The sequence below is a fragment of the Apostichopus japonicus genome, chromosome 22 (assembly GCF_037975245.1).
Source record: "Apostichopus japonicus isolate 1M-3 chromosome 22, ASM3797524v1, whole genome shotgun sequence".
Lineage (NCBI taxonomy): Eukaryota > Metazoa > Echinodermata > Holothuroidea > Aspidochirotida > Stichopodidae > Apostichopus > Apostichopus japonicus.
Window position 1 is genome coordinate 16,267,296 of NC_092582.1, and position 16,050 is coordinate 16,283,345.

The following is a 16,050-nucleotide window of genomic DNA, read 5'->3' on the forward strand; positions in this document are numbered from 1 at the left end:
GAAATAAAAACCCCAAAAAAGTCAACCATTGAACTTGTATGATAGAGATGGTATTGAAGCACAACACACCCCGAACAGTCATGCAAAGACCTCTTAGTCGGTTTTGGGGATAATCCCATCATTTGAGAGTGATTGAGTTAATCTAAGAAGCTTATGTTTCCTTGAATGTTTCTCGGACATCCGTTTTGGGGTTTCCCCCCAATTTTTTTTTTTTTTCCCCTGAGTAATTGATAATATAGATATGTAATAAGGTTTACAATGAACTGTAGTAACTGAATGTTTACTTCCCTACATTGAAAATGGAAAACAAAAATAATACTCCAGTAGGTATAAAATGGCAGCGACCATTCGTTGTATGTAACATGACACCCACCCAGGAAGATGTTGGTTTGTGTTTTGGTAATCATCGGTATCAGGTAAAGGCAAAGCTGATAATCAGGTTCAGATCTCCTTCAGTACATTCTTTAAATTTGTCTTGGTGGGTGGGATTGGAGGTAATATTTTCTTTAACAGGGTTTTTATGGAGGTACATTATTCTTTTCTTTTCTTCTCTTTTTTTTTTTTTTCTTTAGCAAATCTGGTTCATTTTTTAAATTTTTATATAATACTGATGTATTTTCACATCCCATTTATGAATATGAAATGAATTCAAACAGAATTGTTTTACAATAAAATTCCATTTTTAATTTTTCATGACTTCACAAAAAGAAATAAATTTTGATTATTGGTGTTGAAGAGATCTTCATAAATTCAATCGATATTTCTCGTTAATTTTTCTGTTCGATTCTCGATATCAAATCTGCCAGAAGCCAGGTGGATATTATAGTCGTCAAATGAAATGACTCGCTCGTAAACTTTAACACAGGGATGAGACTGAGCCGGGGAAAAAAAATCTGAAATTTATCGATTGCCGTCCTGGGGGAGGGGTTTAAGGGAGGGGGTGTCCCCCTCGCCTTTAGAATTTTTTTTGTCAGGTAAGGAGGGCTTAGATGCAAAATGGTGGACTCTAGATGGAATCTATCACATCACGCAACTTGCCAAAAAGTGTGGAATTTCTGCTTGTATAATTTATCCATTAGCTTTTTTGAACCAAAAGGCTTTTTTGCTTGCTTTGTGCTACTTGATTCCACCACTGGTCAAATTCGGTGTTCCTTCCCTTTACAGTCCAGCATGTTCGGCAAAAAAGAAAAAAAAAATAATAATAATATAAAAAAATAAAAAACGTGAATTATGAGAAAAAACGCGAAAATGAAGGGGAAAAAAATCGGAAATCCGCGTTTCCGCGGAAGAGTCTCATGCCTGTTAACAATGCCTAAAGCACATGAGTTTTCCTTATGTTAATATCTGATGAATGAATGCATGCATTGTCTACTCCATTTTGGATATTTTGGACAAAAAAGTTGGCTTCTAAATGATTTTTGAGCATCATACACACAAGGAAGACTATTTGTTGCTAGTGCAGTGAACAACTTTAAATGTTAACATTTTTGCATAGCAAGTTTTGAGTCTTTATCAATTAAGATTTCAAAGTCCCTCCCTCCCATCCCCCTAAACAAGTGAGGTTTAGTTTATTGACTGCTAGTTATGGTAACAAACGTTTAGCAGTTCTGGGCCCATGTTGCTATGCTTTGTTGCTATTCCAGATAACTTATTCTCTATGATGGACTGCCAAATGTATGGTATGATACCAACATCCAATTAGAAGCTATTAAAACAAGCTGTGCTTAAATGTTAAGTAAGATGCATGCAATTAAAAAAGAACATCTACACATAATCAATCATTGATAACCGTCACATTATTAATTATTCCTGATGGTGGTGGGCATTGGAAATATACCAAATTTTGTTCAAAAGAAAATCCCAGGTCTGAATAAATGCTGGTTGCACATTGAAATGAATTATAACGTTAGTTCAACACATCAGGACCAGTGACAGCAAGAGCAAGGTTAACCCTCCCTAAGATTATTGTGCCCCCCCCCCACCGTCTCCCCCATTTTCAGGTTTTTTGTTTATGCCTTCAGTAGAGTGTAAAACAGAATATAATTCTTTGTCGCATATTTGCTTAAGCCCGCTAAAAAATTTGCCTCGTAAGTTGTATACCCCTCTCTAGCCTCTTCCCCTCCTACCCGCTCCACCATGCTGCCAGGTCTGATCCAGCCCTTCCCGTCAGTGGTACAAATTATTGAGGCCTCTTTAATTGCCACCGAAGTAAAATGCACCTGGTGTGTACAATGCTCCTTTCCCCTCCTCTCTCAACACCCCCCCCCCTGATTGGGCCTTTTCCATCAGTACAACTTATTCAGGCCTCTTTTAATATCCACAGAGGTATCAGAACCAAGTGGATGTTACAGCAGCGCAAAAAGGAATTTCCCATCCCAAGATCTCTGGCATTTCTTTTGCCCCCTGGTCGACCTGGCTAGAAGTAAATTAATACGTGGATGGATGGATGCAACACTACAACAAAACAGATACAAAATACCAGAACGCTTCACTGGACATGATACATTGCAGAGGATGCCCTCCCCCCCCCCCCTCCCCAGCCAACCACTTAAATACATAGACACAAATGTATGTTGCTCTAATAGCCTTGTAAAAGATCATTGTAATCCACAATTGCCTACATCAATTGTGCAGTAGGCACAACCTTAAATAATTTTACCGAACACGATGGCATCTATTGAACTTGTAAATCAATTCCTACTCTCTTTTCACAACACAAAAAGAAAGGGTGAAAATGTTTTAACATCTATTAAGAAAATTGGTCAGGTAGTAGATTCAGTGAATAAATGACTTGTAACCTTTAGTTTCTTAAGTTTCTTTTTACCAGTTTTTGCCCTTTGGGTGCAATATTTAACGGTCTCAATGTTCATCCCAAAGTTCATTTCACCAAAGCTGATGGGAAATTATGGAAAGGGTACATTGGTATCGAAGTTCCATGTTTTGGCAGCTCGGTTGACATAAATGTCTCAATTCTGAGACCACTGAAATGGACTTGAAGAGCCCTCATCTCAGCAGGTGACGACACAGGAATAAGACATGTCATTTATGACAGTATATGTAGTAAAAACTGTTTAACTACAGAAGAATGGTAGGTTTAGCATATGTGTTTTACAAAAATACAGATGGACGTTGTAATCGAGACATGGCCAGCAACATTTAAAAATGTATCCACCATCTCAAAAACGGGGATGTTTTTCTGTCCATCACATCGGTTGGGAAGTTGAAAATGTCGTACTTTGTCAGTTGGGGTTTTAATAGTGCATCCAACAAGAGCACAATTCATTGGCATATTTCTTGTAATTTTACGAAGAAATTACGGTTGTAGCGCATTCCGTAGACAGGTAACGTGGTATACCGAATGACTCCTTAATACTTCCGTAATCACACTTTGGAATGCTGTGATGACATTAGAATTTTCTAAACTAGTCTTAATTTGGGGCCTCAAGTATGGTTTTCATTTTTGCATATTTTTTCAGCACAACATCATGTTTTTTTTTGGGTAGGCATGGATAAGGGTAATAATAATAATAATAATAAATTTATAATACAAACATAATAAAACATAATAAACATGCCAAATTTAAGCAAAATAGCTAACGTCAGAAAAATGACAAATTTTGGTGATTAATGGGAACCTGAACATGTAATGAAATATCATGAGAAATAAATTAAATGGAGTAAAAACATAAATATTGAATACATTACTATTCATGAGATACACACCTAAAGAAACCAACACAATATCATCATTGAATTGCAGTACTGTCATTTCATACACATTTTTTAAGTAGGAACTGGACACTATTGTTTGCGACCTAATTAAGCTTTGAATCACAGGATCAAATGATCCTTCAGCAGCAGAGGATAAATATCTTTTGCAACTTCATTTGGAATTCAACCTGCTGACTCGATCCCGAACTGATCAAGTTTGAATATATTTATTCCACAATTTTCTCGGTTAGTTACAAAACCCACGTACCGTCACAACAAACCACCAGGCTTCAAACCGTAACAGGGAAGACACACATGAGGACTGAAATTTACTATGTATTTCTCGTCCTCACTTGGCAAGACTTTGGCATGCCCTAGTAGGACACTTCAGCTCGACACAGATGCTCTCAGGGGGTCTGAGGGGGTGCCATTGTAGGGTGAGGAGGAAGAAAGTTAGATTTCAGTCTCAGGGCTAGCTGGGCAACTTCTGCGTCTTGAATCTCATACTGCCGTACCGTTTGCACAAACTTGATGGCATCTGTTTGATAGAGAAATTATCAAAAACAAAATGAATGAGAATAAGTTTAGTGCTGAACTACAGCAATAATTTCATAAGAATAATTGAAGCTTTTCAAGGATGCATGTTACATACAGTAGTACAGTACCATATTAAACTCAATGTCAGTTTTCACAAGTTTTGAAGTTACAGGCTGATAAAGATGATTTTATAAGCATTCTTTGTTTTTCAACTGCTATAATTGATAAGTTCTATAATGACTTTAGAAATAGATCAACAACAAAGGTTAAAAAGGATTGAGAATATAGAAAGGAAAACTGATACAAGAAATGCTTTGTGTTGAAGTACCTTCTCCCTCCGATCCAAATCCATGTTTCTGGATAACTTCTTGTTGTATCTTAGTAACCAATGGGAAGACATGGTGCATCATTTTCATCATGTCATTACCGGCTACCTTCCTTGCATCGTCCAATTTCTCTTTATTCGCAGGAGCTAGCAGAGCATCTAAGATATCTGTTAATGCAGCTGAAAACATAACAAGGGACAAGTAGAACTCTTTTTAGCAGTTACTTAAAAATAAGAATAATAATAAGGGGAAAAAATAATACAGTCAGCACAACAGAACATTTGATTGATTAGAGAAATGTCTTAGAATGCTAGGGGAATATCGAGCAAAAACCCAAGGAAGGAGGTGTAGAGAAGTACATGTCCCTCTTTTTTTGACTTCACACAATATTTCAAAAGGAGTTTACGCTGATGATTAGGTTAACAACTAGACTGCCTTCATGGAACTTCAGCATTATCAAAATAATAAATAAAACTAAAAAAGTTACCATTCTGCATTTGGTAGCAGATTTCAAGGTGTTTTCTTAATTCCAATATGGATTTTTATATTGCCATTAATAATAATTTTAATACTTTTCTCGACCTAGGCTATAAAGTAACTTCAATTTCCAGTGTTGCAAATGAAAGGATATCCAGATTTTGCAAAACAAAAAGAGTTGAGCGTGACTTCCGTTGTTTGTACATGTGAAACTGACATTGGCCTGTACCTTGGCTATAAGCTCTAAAGAAGCACAATTCAAATTCCATACGGTCCAAAATGATATATAATTGCAATTAGCTGTCACTTTACAGCATTTGACATTTGGCCAAATCGGAAAAGAATTCACCTCTCTGAAACTTAATAAACAATGATGCTGATTAACAGAACTTTGCTGAAATTTCTATCAAAATCTGACAAGAGGAAGCAAATTACAACTTTATAACAGTTAACTGTTGCAAGAGACAAAACATAAAGTCTAACAATCATGTTATGTTAAGGCCTGACTAATAATTTTAATGCCAGCAAATCAGAGACCAGCCTTGGCCAAATGTAATTTACGATCGAACACAAGGCATATTTCTGAATGTTTTTGCATCACGGTGAGTACTTGCTGATATTCCTTTTGTTTCACTAATCTGTACCAATACTGTTAGATCAAAGTCTTAACTTGATTTTATATAGCTTTCTGTACTGTATGCCTGTAGTAGCCTAAGCTAGTATTATAATAATATAACGATAGTAGGGCCATGTACTTACTAAGGCCTTTGATGGGAAGTAGGTCTAGAGGGCCTATCCTTATGAATTCAAATGAGTCATCATCTGACAAGTTTCATCTTACCTTTAGTATCCTCCAGAGACAGCTTTGGTTCCATATGTAGTGACATCTTAGCAACAAGATGTTCTACAGTAGCATGATTGACAAATAATCGACGGAACCGTGGACTTTCAAACAGAAGACGAAAAGTTGAAAATCGATTGGCAGGAATGTCTGTACTGTAAGTACGCGTAATTAGTATGTGAACCAGTTTCACTACATTAGTCTGGTTGACCAGAATACGGCCAAAGAATTGCTAGACTAAAAGTCATAATCGGCTAATGAAAGCAACATTACTATGAGGTGCCATTTAAATTACCAACAAAAGGTTAATGAACGACAATACTTCATCCGCAGTGAATAACATTGAGGAATGATAAGATACCAAGGTCATGGAGCTAAAATACAAAACATAAAGTCGGATTCAATTCTTAAGAGAAGAATTGTAACATGTTGAAAATACCTTCATCAATAACAAAACAAGCAAGCAAGCTGACAGGTGTAGCCTATGCGTATATCTTCGAACTTTTCTAGTACGATGAAGCGCATTGAGGTTTGTTTGGTCGAAACACCCAGAAATGTTCTTAAAGACTCACCGAGTATATCGTCAAAACAAGATGAGAGTTATTCATCAAACTAAGTTATCCTCCTGGAATATTAATTGGCTTCAAAAAGATGTTTGAAAAGGATCCTTATACTCAACTTCTAGAACTTCTTTACAAACCGGCGCATATGCACTGTAGCGGTTGTCAGTTGACTATATATTATTAGTATTATTAGTACTTACAGTTTCTGTTTTAGCTACTGTTTTATACCGTTCACGTAACGTCGGTAAAGAAGGTCCCCGATAAAGGGCGAGGCATGGCCGCCGGGTCCGGAGGGTAACAGGCCATAACACGTCGGTCAGAGACATGAAATGTGAACGTTGATCTGTATAAGTATATAAAGGATGTACAGTTGTTAGCCAGGCAAGCTCCGTCCGTGAAAACCGTAGTCTGATAAGGCTGACATAGTAAAGATACACAATTCAGATCTAAACAATTAACATTACGTAATACAATAAACTTATTAAAGGCGTGCATTTAACATAACAATAACACTAGAATACCTAGGATAACAAAACAACTATAAAATCATTCCGAGGCTTACACGTCCCACTACCTTTAAAAAATGGCCGCATTTTAATATCAATATATATTAATATCTTCACAAGTTCAAACCTAACAATATTTATTCATCGTTTTATATATATTCCGTCTTTGTATATCATAACGCAGTGAGGTATTTTTACCTATAAGTTAGCGTACCTCACATCTCTTTGTAAAGTAGCAAAACGTTTTTCTATACATCAATCTGATTAATGTATTTATATAAGCCCTTATAACATGATGAACTCACACAAATAAAATATTGAATATTAAAAGTTACATTGTAACCAATTTCTCAATACAAATTAAAACTACCAATGGACCAATAATAGGGTAATAAATACAAGCTCTACGAACGCAGTGCCCGGTTAGTCAATTCGAAATCTTTTACTTTAATTGGAAGTTTTATTTGACGACCTAATCGAGGGATCGGTTGTGCATATATGGAAAATATATAATCTAGTACGGCTGGAACACGGCTCTTCCCCTTCGCCCCCACCCCCCCCCCTCCCCAACATTATTGTATGACGTACGACGTAAAATGTATAACAGACGCACGTAAAGTCGTACTAAACAGCAGTACACCGGCAAAAGTCGTACTTCACGAATATATACTTACAATGATGGAAATGATTTTTTTCATTTGCATCTAAGTCACCTTACCAACACAAACTTTCTTTAAAGGGAAGGGGAACGGCCCCCTTAGGCCCCTCCTCCGGACGGACGTCACGCCAGTTTGTGACTGCCCCCCCTTCTTCTTAAATTCGAAATCGTGCCATAAAATGCTGCCATCAAAGTCCTCATCAACTTGAATTCGGTGACTTAAGCTTAAATGTTTTGACTCTAAAAACGGGGACAAAACTTTGTCTTTACTACGTGCGTCTGTTGTATGCTAACCTAACGAGGAAAACCTTCGGAGAAGCAGACATCATGCTATAAAGAAAAGCAACCTATCGAATATTATCACATACTAGCATAGCTACCTAGTTTACTTTGTTTTTTGGGGGAAGCCCACTTTTCACCACCGCCCCCTTCCCTTTGGCTAAGCCATTGCCCACACCTGTCCAAATTGTGTACAAGGCCTTAATAAAGCAATAATTAATAGTGTGTGTTTGGTGGAATGGATATTTTTAAAATTTAGAAAGTGTCATGTAATATCTGAAATTAATAATAATTGAAAGAGATGATCAGTATTTGTCCTTCCATGCCTTGTTTGGGGTGGGATGGGGGTAGTACTCATGATGTTACTAAGCAGTACAGCCATCAAACCCCTCCTCTGTTCCCCCTTTTTTCCCATGAAAACCAAGTGTTAGAGATATTAGCAGGTTTTGTATGATGATGATGATGATGATGATGATGATGATGATGATGATGATGATGATGATGATGATGATGATGATGATGATGATGATGATGATGATGATGATGATGATGATGATGATGATGATGATGATGATGATGATGATGATGATGATGATGATGATGATGATGATGATGATGATGATGATGATGATGATGATGATGATGATGATGATGATGATGATGATGATGATGATGATGATGATGATGATGATGATGATGATGATGATGATGATGATGATGATGATGATGATGATGATGATGATGATGATGATGATGATGATGATGATGATGATGATGATGATGATGATGATGATGATGATGATGATGATGATGATGATGATGATGATGATGATGATGATGATGATGATGATGATGATGATGATGATGATGATGATGATGATGATGATGATGATGATGATGATGATGATGATGATGATGATGATGATGATGATGATGATGATGATGATGATGATGATGATGATGATGATGATGATGATGATGATGATGATGATGATGATGATGATGATGATGATGATGATGATGATGATGATGATGATGATGATGATGATGATGATGATGATGATGATGATGATGATGATGATGATGATGATGATGATGATGATGATGATGATGATGATGATGATGATGATGATGATGATGATGATGATGATGATGATGATGATGATGATGATGATGATGATGATGATGATGATGATGATGATGATGATGATGATGATGATGATGATCATTATTATTATTATTATTGTATTTGTTGTTGTTTTGTTGTTGTCATTACACTCTGAAAAGGAAGGAAAAAGAGATGCAAACACTGATCATTTATTAAATATATATTTATTTATTAAAAACTTATCTATATAAGAATAAAGGGTTTGCACACTATGTTGGGCTAACAAGATAACAAAAGTTTATAGCAAATTGAAAAGCTTTTAAGAAAATTACAACAGATGTTTTTGCATAATGTTTAACATTAGTCAGCTTCATTGGTGATATGTACATAAAATGTAATAATTTAAAACACTAAACATATGCACATAAATGTAATAAATTAAAACACTAAACTTAAAACATGAAATGTAGTGGGTAAGGGTTTGCACCAGCAGGTAATTGACAATAGCAAGGTATCAAGAAAGTATATTTCTATACAATCAATGTATTCATATTAACTTAGGCAGTGCAACCCAACCATGTGTTAGATGTTATTAACACAATGGTACCTTACATTAAAAACCGAATTTTCAACGATAAATAATGCAGAGAAAAGGTACAGTATTGTCTTTTTGTGCAATAAACATGAAACAGCAATTAAGAACTAATTGATGAATGAAGTTGAAATACAAAGAAAGAAGCGGAACTTAGCAGGGGGGAGGGTGGTTGGTTGGTTGAGGAGGCTGTGAAGAGTTTCAGCCCACCCTGCTGTGGGTATGTACAGTGAATATCAGGATACAGACAGCTGCATTGTAATAATCCTTCTCTCTGACAATAACTTTGATAGTAAACAGAGAAGGAAAAATGATTGATATAGATATTAATAATTTCATGATAATATGATTTACAAATCAAAATACAAAAAAAATATTTATATATAAAATGTTCACAAAACAACCAAGTGACCAGGTGAGTCATAAATTCTATGTAAACGGAACAATTTTTCTTCTTCAAAAAAGCACACTTTTAGTTACAAGATTATACCTGATATAGACAAGTTCCTTTTCTGAAAAAACATATATATTCTTGGTGCAAATCTATACAAGAGGCTGCTCTTTGTGTTATCACATAAAAAAATTAATCATAAATAAATAAAAAAAATAAATAAAAACCTTGGCAAGAAAAACAAATGAAACTAATGAATGAAAGCTTGTGATCTGCTTGAAAGGAATGTCAATCATAAAAAAAATTGGAAAAATTTAATGTCCCTCCTGACTTTTGTCTGTAAGCATATCCTGAGATTTACTCAGATGACTTCCCTCTCTCCTTTTGCTCTTGAGAATATTTGATCCGCCCACAATCAATCTGTCATGACTGCCAAACAGTACGCAGTGGACTTGTCCGATGGAGTCTTGAAGTTCCATTGACTTGGCACAGTCTCCTGATAAAACATCCCATAGTTTGCACGTTTCGTCATCGCCGGCACTGGCCAAGGTCGTGCCGCTGAGGTTGAAAGACAATCCCCGTATCCACCCTGTGTGCCCCACCATCTCTCGAAGCAAGACCCCACCTCTAGGGTTCCATAATAAAATTTTCTTATCATGGGAGCCAGATGCTAGCATACCCGTCCTTGAAAAGACCACAATCTCAACGGCCGAACCATGTCCCCTGAGCACTTGGCAACTCCCGGCGGCCTTTGCTTTACCGTACACCCAGAGACGAACCTCGTTGTCCCACGAACCGGTCGCGAGGAAGTCGTCCTTGGGACTGAAAGCACAGCTAAGTATGGCTTTCCTATGACCTGTGAGAATGTTCTGTGGAGTTCCAGTCTGTATAAAGAAAAATATCATCATGGGAATTTACAACTTTTGACAAGAAATAAGACAGAGTACCCTATCAATTGTATCTGTCCCTCCCCCCCCCCTCCCTTTTATTAAATTGAAATTCTTCATCTGTGCTCATCCTTCAATTTTAAGAAATTTTTGAGCTGAATGTGATAAATTTTCAAAAATGTTTATTAAATATGAAGATCAGTGAAAAATGTCACTGAAATGTTAAATTGATGATACAGTCTGTTCCTCATGCAGACCTAAATGTTATTGTTAATGATTTTTTTTTTAAATAAATTGATATAGTTGTAATGCATTGCACAAACATGTCATTGAAGGGCATAACAGTCTTCTGTTTTCCTAACTGAGGTTTGTGTTGCATCTGAGGGACTGACCTTTTGCTCGATGTCTTAGACAAAGTAGTCCAGCCATTTTAATCAATGAGCCTCAGATGCTTAAACAGTAATTTTCTCAAACATTATAAAAGTGATATAGAATTTTTATTTTTCTCAATTTGCCAGATAATTTGTTATAAAATGTGAAAAAAAAGTTCTTTCAAAAACTAGTATTTGTAAATGCAGCATGCACTCAAAGACGTTTCATATCATGTGTCGCCCACAAATTGCCCACAAATCAAGCACTTCTAAGAGGAAGACTATACCTTGAGATTCCAAATGATGGCTGTACAGTCCCACCCTCCAGAGCAGAGCAGAGAAACATCGTAGGAGAAAGCAACAGTTTCTACCCCACTGGCATGACCTGTCAACTTGAAGGTCAGCTGGGCATCACAGGTTTGCCAAACATGAACATAACCATCCATAGAAGCACTTGCTATTAGTTTACTGTTTGCAGAAATGGCTACTCCCTTAATTGCCTCTGTGTTGTAAATTGATAAAACATAACAGGAAAAAGAAATAATGAAATTCAAGTTAGTGTACTGTAATTATTAATTTCTTCCTTCCTCAACTGGTTTAACGACTTCGCCCATTGTGATGGTTAACTTGAATTCAATGAAAATAGGTAATTCATTTGTTTAAATGTAAATGAGAAGAAAAAAGTTACCACCCAGGGGACGATTTTGTCACCAGAATCGAAACGGAATCATCAAATACTGCATATTAATTTATAAAAGATAAAACAAATAGGACTTTCATGATATATACTAGTTTGATTAAATAAAATTGCCAAAAAAAGTGAATTTTTGTTTTAAAGGTCTCAATAGCAGGAGTGATAAATGATGAATACATTAGCGGGTGCATATTGCAACAAGGTCAGTGCCTTGTCTTTATTCTTGATGGCTCTGCCATCTGTCAACATAATTCACATACATGTATAAAACTTTCTTTTTCAACCCAATAATCGGCAAAAACGATCATCAGATACAGCAAAATAGATTAAATCAATGCCATACATATCATGAAATTAAGATAATCCTGGTCTGTTTTCATACATCACTTATCTTGAATAGAACTCTGAGAAGTTTCCCAACAATTTATCTTTTATTTACCAATTATTGACCATACCTTTGTGTCCAAATAACCGTGTGACCAGATGACCTTTGACCCTATTGAATACTCTAACCCTTCCATCATCAGCACCTGTTACCATTATCTCCAAATCGGGAGAAAAGTCCAGACAGTTGACCTTTGACACAAAATAAACGCATGCAAATTAGACTGAATTTAGAAGAAATTAGTGGATTACTTTTTGCAGAGAGTGGTTAGTCAGAATTCAAAAAGATTTCAACTCCCTGCGCAGATTCTACTACTGTAGGCTTTACAGCAGATTTTAAATAGGTCAAAGGTAACACTTTAAAACAAGATGGTTGTCTGTTTGATAAACAATGAACTGCACTTATGCCCAAAATGTTTAAATAAAAGCAAATTTACTACATAGTTTCGTTAGTACATGTACATGCGTAATTCATGCATAAATGTTAATAATTAAATTTAATGTTAGGCCTACTCTGTTAACATCTAGCCAGGGTTCGCAAATAGTCTCCAGTGCATAATTTTTGCCCGAGAGATAGCTAAACAGCGCCATTGAAAAGTCAAAATTAGGATCGGTCTGGTGCTAAAAGCAGCAACAAATTGTTTCAAGAAAATGAGAATTAAAAAGATTTCATGCTGGTGAAAATTTGCCAACAATGAGGAATAATTCCAGACCTATTTGAATTTCTTCCAGAAAATGTATATATTTATTATCTGTGGAAAATCAAATAAATCAAATCAAAATGCTAACATTTCTGGTGCTCAGGAGTCAGGTCTATGTTGTTTGTTGCTTTGGTCACAGATGAGCAAACTTTACGTTCGAACCCTGCGACACACTATTTTAATTTATTTAATAAGGCAATTAAACACAATGTATGTATGTATGTATTTTGGATATTCCTGCAAGCAGGAACTTGCGAAGAAGCCTCATTGGCTTATCAAAGTCGCAAGCTGACCGAAGTTAGTCTCTTAGATTGAAATTTGACGTCCATAATTATGAATTGTCAACAACTCTGTACCTGGATGACATACATTAGTCTTGGAGTGACTCGAACTCGGGACCTTATGATTGAAAGGCACTGGCATTAACCACTGAGCTAGCACTCCCAATGAAAACATTACTTCCGTAAGTTGCCAAGTAAAGTGACGAAAACAATTTATGAATACAATACGTGAAAGTGTCGGTTGATCGTAGTGTTACATTTTTCTTCGAACATACCTCATCTTTGTGTTTGTGGTATTCTTTGGTGTCAGCATGACAGTAAGCATCAAGTAAATCCAACTCCGCTGCCAGCATGATATCACAAGTGTGAGGGAGTTCAGAGATTGATGCTTTCAACTAGGGAAGAAAAGATAAAAACTATGTTCTGTACTTGTCTTATATGCCTTGGAAAATGTAAGCATATAATTCGTACCTTTTTTTTACTGAATTACTGCAGGTTACGCAGCATTCCAAACATCATGTCTGCTTTGAAATACTGTGAAAGATTAAAGAATGCTAGAATTACATTAGCCTAACCTGTGTTTATACATTAAACTAAATACACTGTAGCCTAACTGAAAACTTCCATATGGCTGACGTAAGTTTAAACATCTCGTGCACAATAGATCTACTATGTAGAAAAGTCTATCTAATATGGACTAAAGCTAAGCTACCTGTCAACAAATTATGGCCTAACTTAACTTAGAATGTAAAATTACAGTTTGGAAGCAGTACCAATAGCTGTTCAAGCTAGCTCCTCCAGGATAGTGCAAGAATATGGCAAACTGGTGTAAGTTAGAGGCCTAGCCTAACTCTAAAGCCAATGCTAACTTAGGTCCATGTCTATTAGAAGTAAAACTAGGCCTACTACTATTAGTTTCAGTTTCCTTTTTTCCAGTATCAATAGCATAAAATACAATTTATAAATAGGAGAATATAGAAAGTAATGATACATAACAATAAAATAACAATAACAATAAAAAGGAAAGCAATTAAATGCAATAGAAAAGTGGCATTTAAAACGTTAGTAACACAATCAACAGGTTTCAATTTCGAAGTCAACTGGGAATAATAAGGAAAAACCAATAAAGACACACTGCTTCAAATCAAATCAATTAAAATGCCATTTTGAATAAAAAATAGTTGCTCTGTATACAAATTAATTTTTGAAAATTTGAACCCTATATTTTGGTTTTATTGCACGATTTTGTAAATTATAGTTAGTTTGTAGACAAAGAGATTTCAGTTTTTTTTAAATTAAGAGGTGTTTACTGTCCCTTTGAAGTTCCTGGTGAGTCTGATAAATTGACTTTTAGCTGCACCGTTAACCTTATCAGTAATGCTCTCACAATCCAACTTAAAAATCTTAGCACAATACTTTAAGAAAGCTCTCATTCTTTGTTTATCACGAGTTAATTATAAGTAATGGTACCAAACAGGCAGAATCGATGTAACAAATATTTGTTTCCTCACCTCTAACTTGAAAAACTGGACAAGATATGTTAATGTAGAAACAATGTAGTAAACTCTTCGCAATATGTTAGAAATATAACAGGTGAATGTTAGTTTGTCACCAATGCTAACACCAAGGTACATAGTTTCAGACACACATTCAACCGTCGAGTCATCGATTAAAGGTTTTCCGACTTTATTTTAATGAGACCTTCATGCTTAATGTTGATGTTCTCAAAAACCATTTCTTTTGATTTCTTGGGATTGAAAATAAGATTCTTCTGATCACACCCACAGGTAATATGAGATATAAACGATTTTACACATATTATGATCTCTTTCGTATGAGAGCTTCGAATTTTGCATGATATGGCAGTATATTCGACATACTTGATTACAGAACAATTTATAGTTCTATGCCTACGTAGCCTTCCGTAGTGCAACTGGTACCAATACAGACAACATAACGAATTCAGTTGCTTGTGGTTGTCATGGAAAAGTGTTTTATTGTTTTAATCTTTTTTACTTGTGAAACTCAAAAATACTACATTTTTACATGCTCCATGTTATTGACAGTTAATTTCGGTTATTGACTTACCTAATGAAGCATATTATAAAATGCTCGTCTTCTAACTGGAACAACTGCGCAAATCTTCACACAGGTTTCTGCTTTTTGCCTTCTTTCCGGAGAGGGTGTTCTGTACTAAGTTGAGAGCTGTTCAAGGTGTTTCTGTTAGTGTCAACTCGTGGTCGTTACTAATATAACTAGTGACATTGACTCCAAATACGTGTCCAGGCTGACGACCTTAGACCTCAGGCGATTATTAGGAGTTTAGGCAAGATGTCGTTGGCAAACACAAATATCTGACACTTTCTAATATGAGGAATTAAGTAAGGGGGGGAGCAGTGACGGAATTATGGTTGGGAATACCGAGTCCACCTGGCACGTTCCGGCCCCATATTAAGCCCCTTCGCCCACTCCCCCGCCCACATAAAACATCGTAGTTCCATTGCGATCTGAATGAACTCTATCATCCCAAGCTTGATCCTGAGCTATATTTGCGCCTGCAGTCTAATCGATCACTTTGCAGTCAAGCTAGGTTAGTCTCATCTACGAGCCTTCATCGTGAGAAAAAAGTAAAGAGTTTTGCTGATAATAGTAAAAACTTTTGTTGTAAGAAGGGACTTTAACTCGTCATGGATGTATATACAACAACGCCTTTACCCTCATATTTTATTTATTATTTTAGAGA

The 16,050-nt window shown here is 35.9% G+C and overlaps 2 protein-coding genes across 3 annotated transcripts; both read right to left on the bottom strand.

Annotated features, from left to right (window-relative positions):
- Positions 1–537: 537 nt before the first annotated feature.
- Positions 538–6,075, bottom strand: LOC139963456 (protein C10-like). The gene is made up of 3 exons (XM_071964235.1): positions 5,893–6,075; positions 4,577–4,753; positions 538–4,249 (listed from the first exon to the last, which is right to left on the bottom strand). The coding sequence occupies exons 1-3, from the start codon at positions 5,936–5,938 to the stop codon at positions 4,119–4,121; spliced, it is 354 nt and encodes a 117-aa protein (XP_071820336.1). The 5' UTR covers positions 5,939–6,075; the 3' UTR covers positions 538–4,118.
- A 3,174-nt stretch (positions 6,076–9,249) lies between these two features.
- LOC139963923 (uncharacterized) lies at positions 9,250–15,592 on the bottom strand. Of its 2 annotated transcripts, none has more exons than XM_071965156.1 (5): positions 14,081–14,219; positions 13,583–13,702; positions 12,397–12,517; positions 11,535–11,749; positions 9,250–10,873 (listed from the first exon to the last, which is right to left on the bottom strand). In XM_071965156.1, exons 2-5 carry the CDS (start codon positions 13,658–13,660, stop codon positions 10,304–10,306), a joined length of 984 nt encoding a protein of 327 aa, XP_071821257.1. In that variant the 5' UTR covers positions 13,661–13,702; positions 14,081–14,219; the 3' UTR covers positions 9,250–10,303. The 2 variants fall into 2 exon arrangements, with proteins under 2 accessions (XP_071821257.1, XP_071821256.1); XM_071965155.1 differs by lacking the exon at positions 14,081–14,219 and adding an exon at positions 15,396–15,592 and having other exon boundaries at positions 9,251–10,873.
- Positions 15,593–16,050: the final 458 nt, after the last annotated feature.

Coding starts and splice junctions, on each gene's coding strand:
- LOC139963923 (XM_071965156.1), bottom strand. CDS start 13,660: ATGCTGGCAGCGGAGTTGGATTTACTTGATGCTTACTGTCATGCTGAC. Junction 11,750..12,396: donor ACGGTTATTTGGACACAAAG/GTATGGTCAATA, acceptor TTTACAACACAG/AGGCAATTAAGGGAGTAGCC. Junction 10,874..11,534: donor CCATCATTTGGAATCTCAAG/GTATAGTCTTCC, acceptor TTCTTTATACAG/ACTGGAACTCCACAGAACAT.
- LOC139963456 (XM_071964235.1), bottom strand. CDS start 5,938: ATGTCACTACATATGGAACCAAAGCTGTCTCTGGAGGATACTAAAG. Junction 4,754..5,892: donor GTCTCTGGAGGATACTAAAG/GTAAGATGAAAC, acceptor TTATGTTTTCAG/CTGCATTAACAGATATCTTA. Junction 4,250..4,576: donor ATTTGGATCGGAGGGAGAAG/GTACTTCAACAC, acceptor TCTATCAAACAG/ATGCCATCAAGTTTGTGCAA.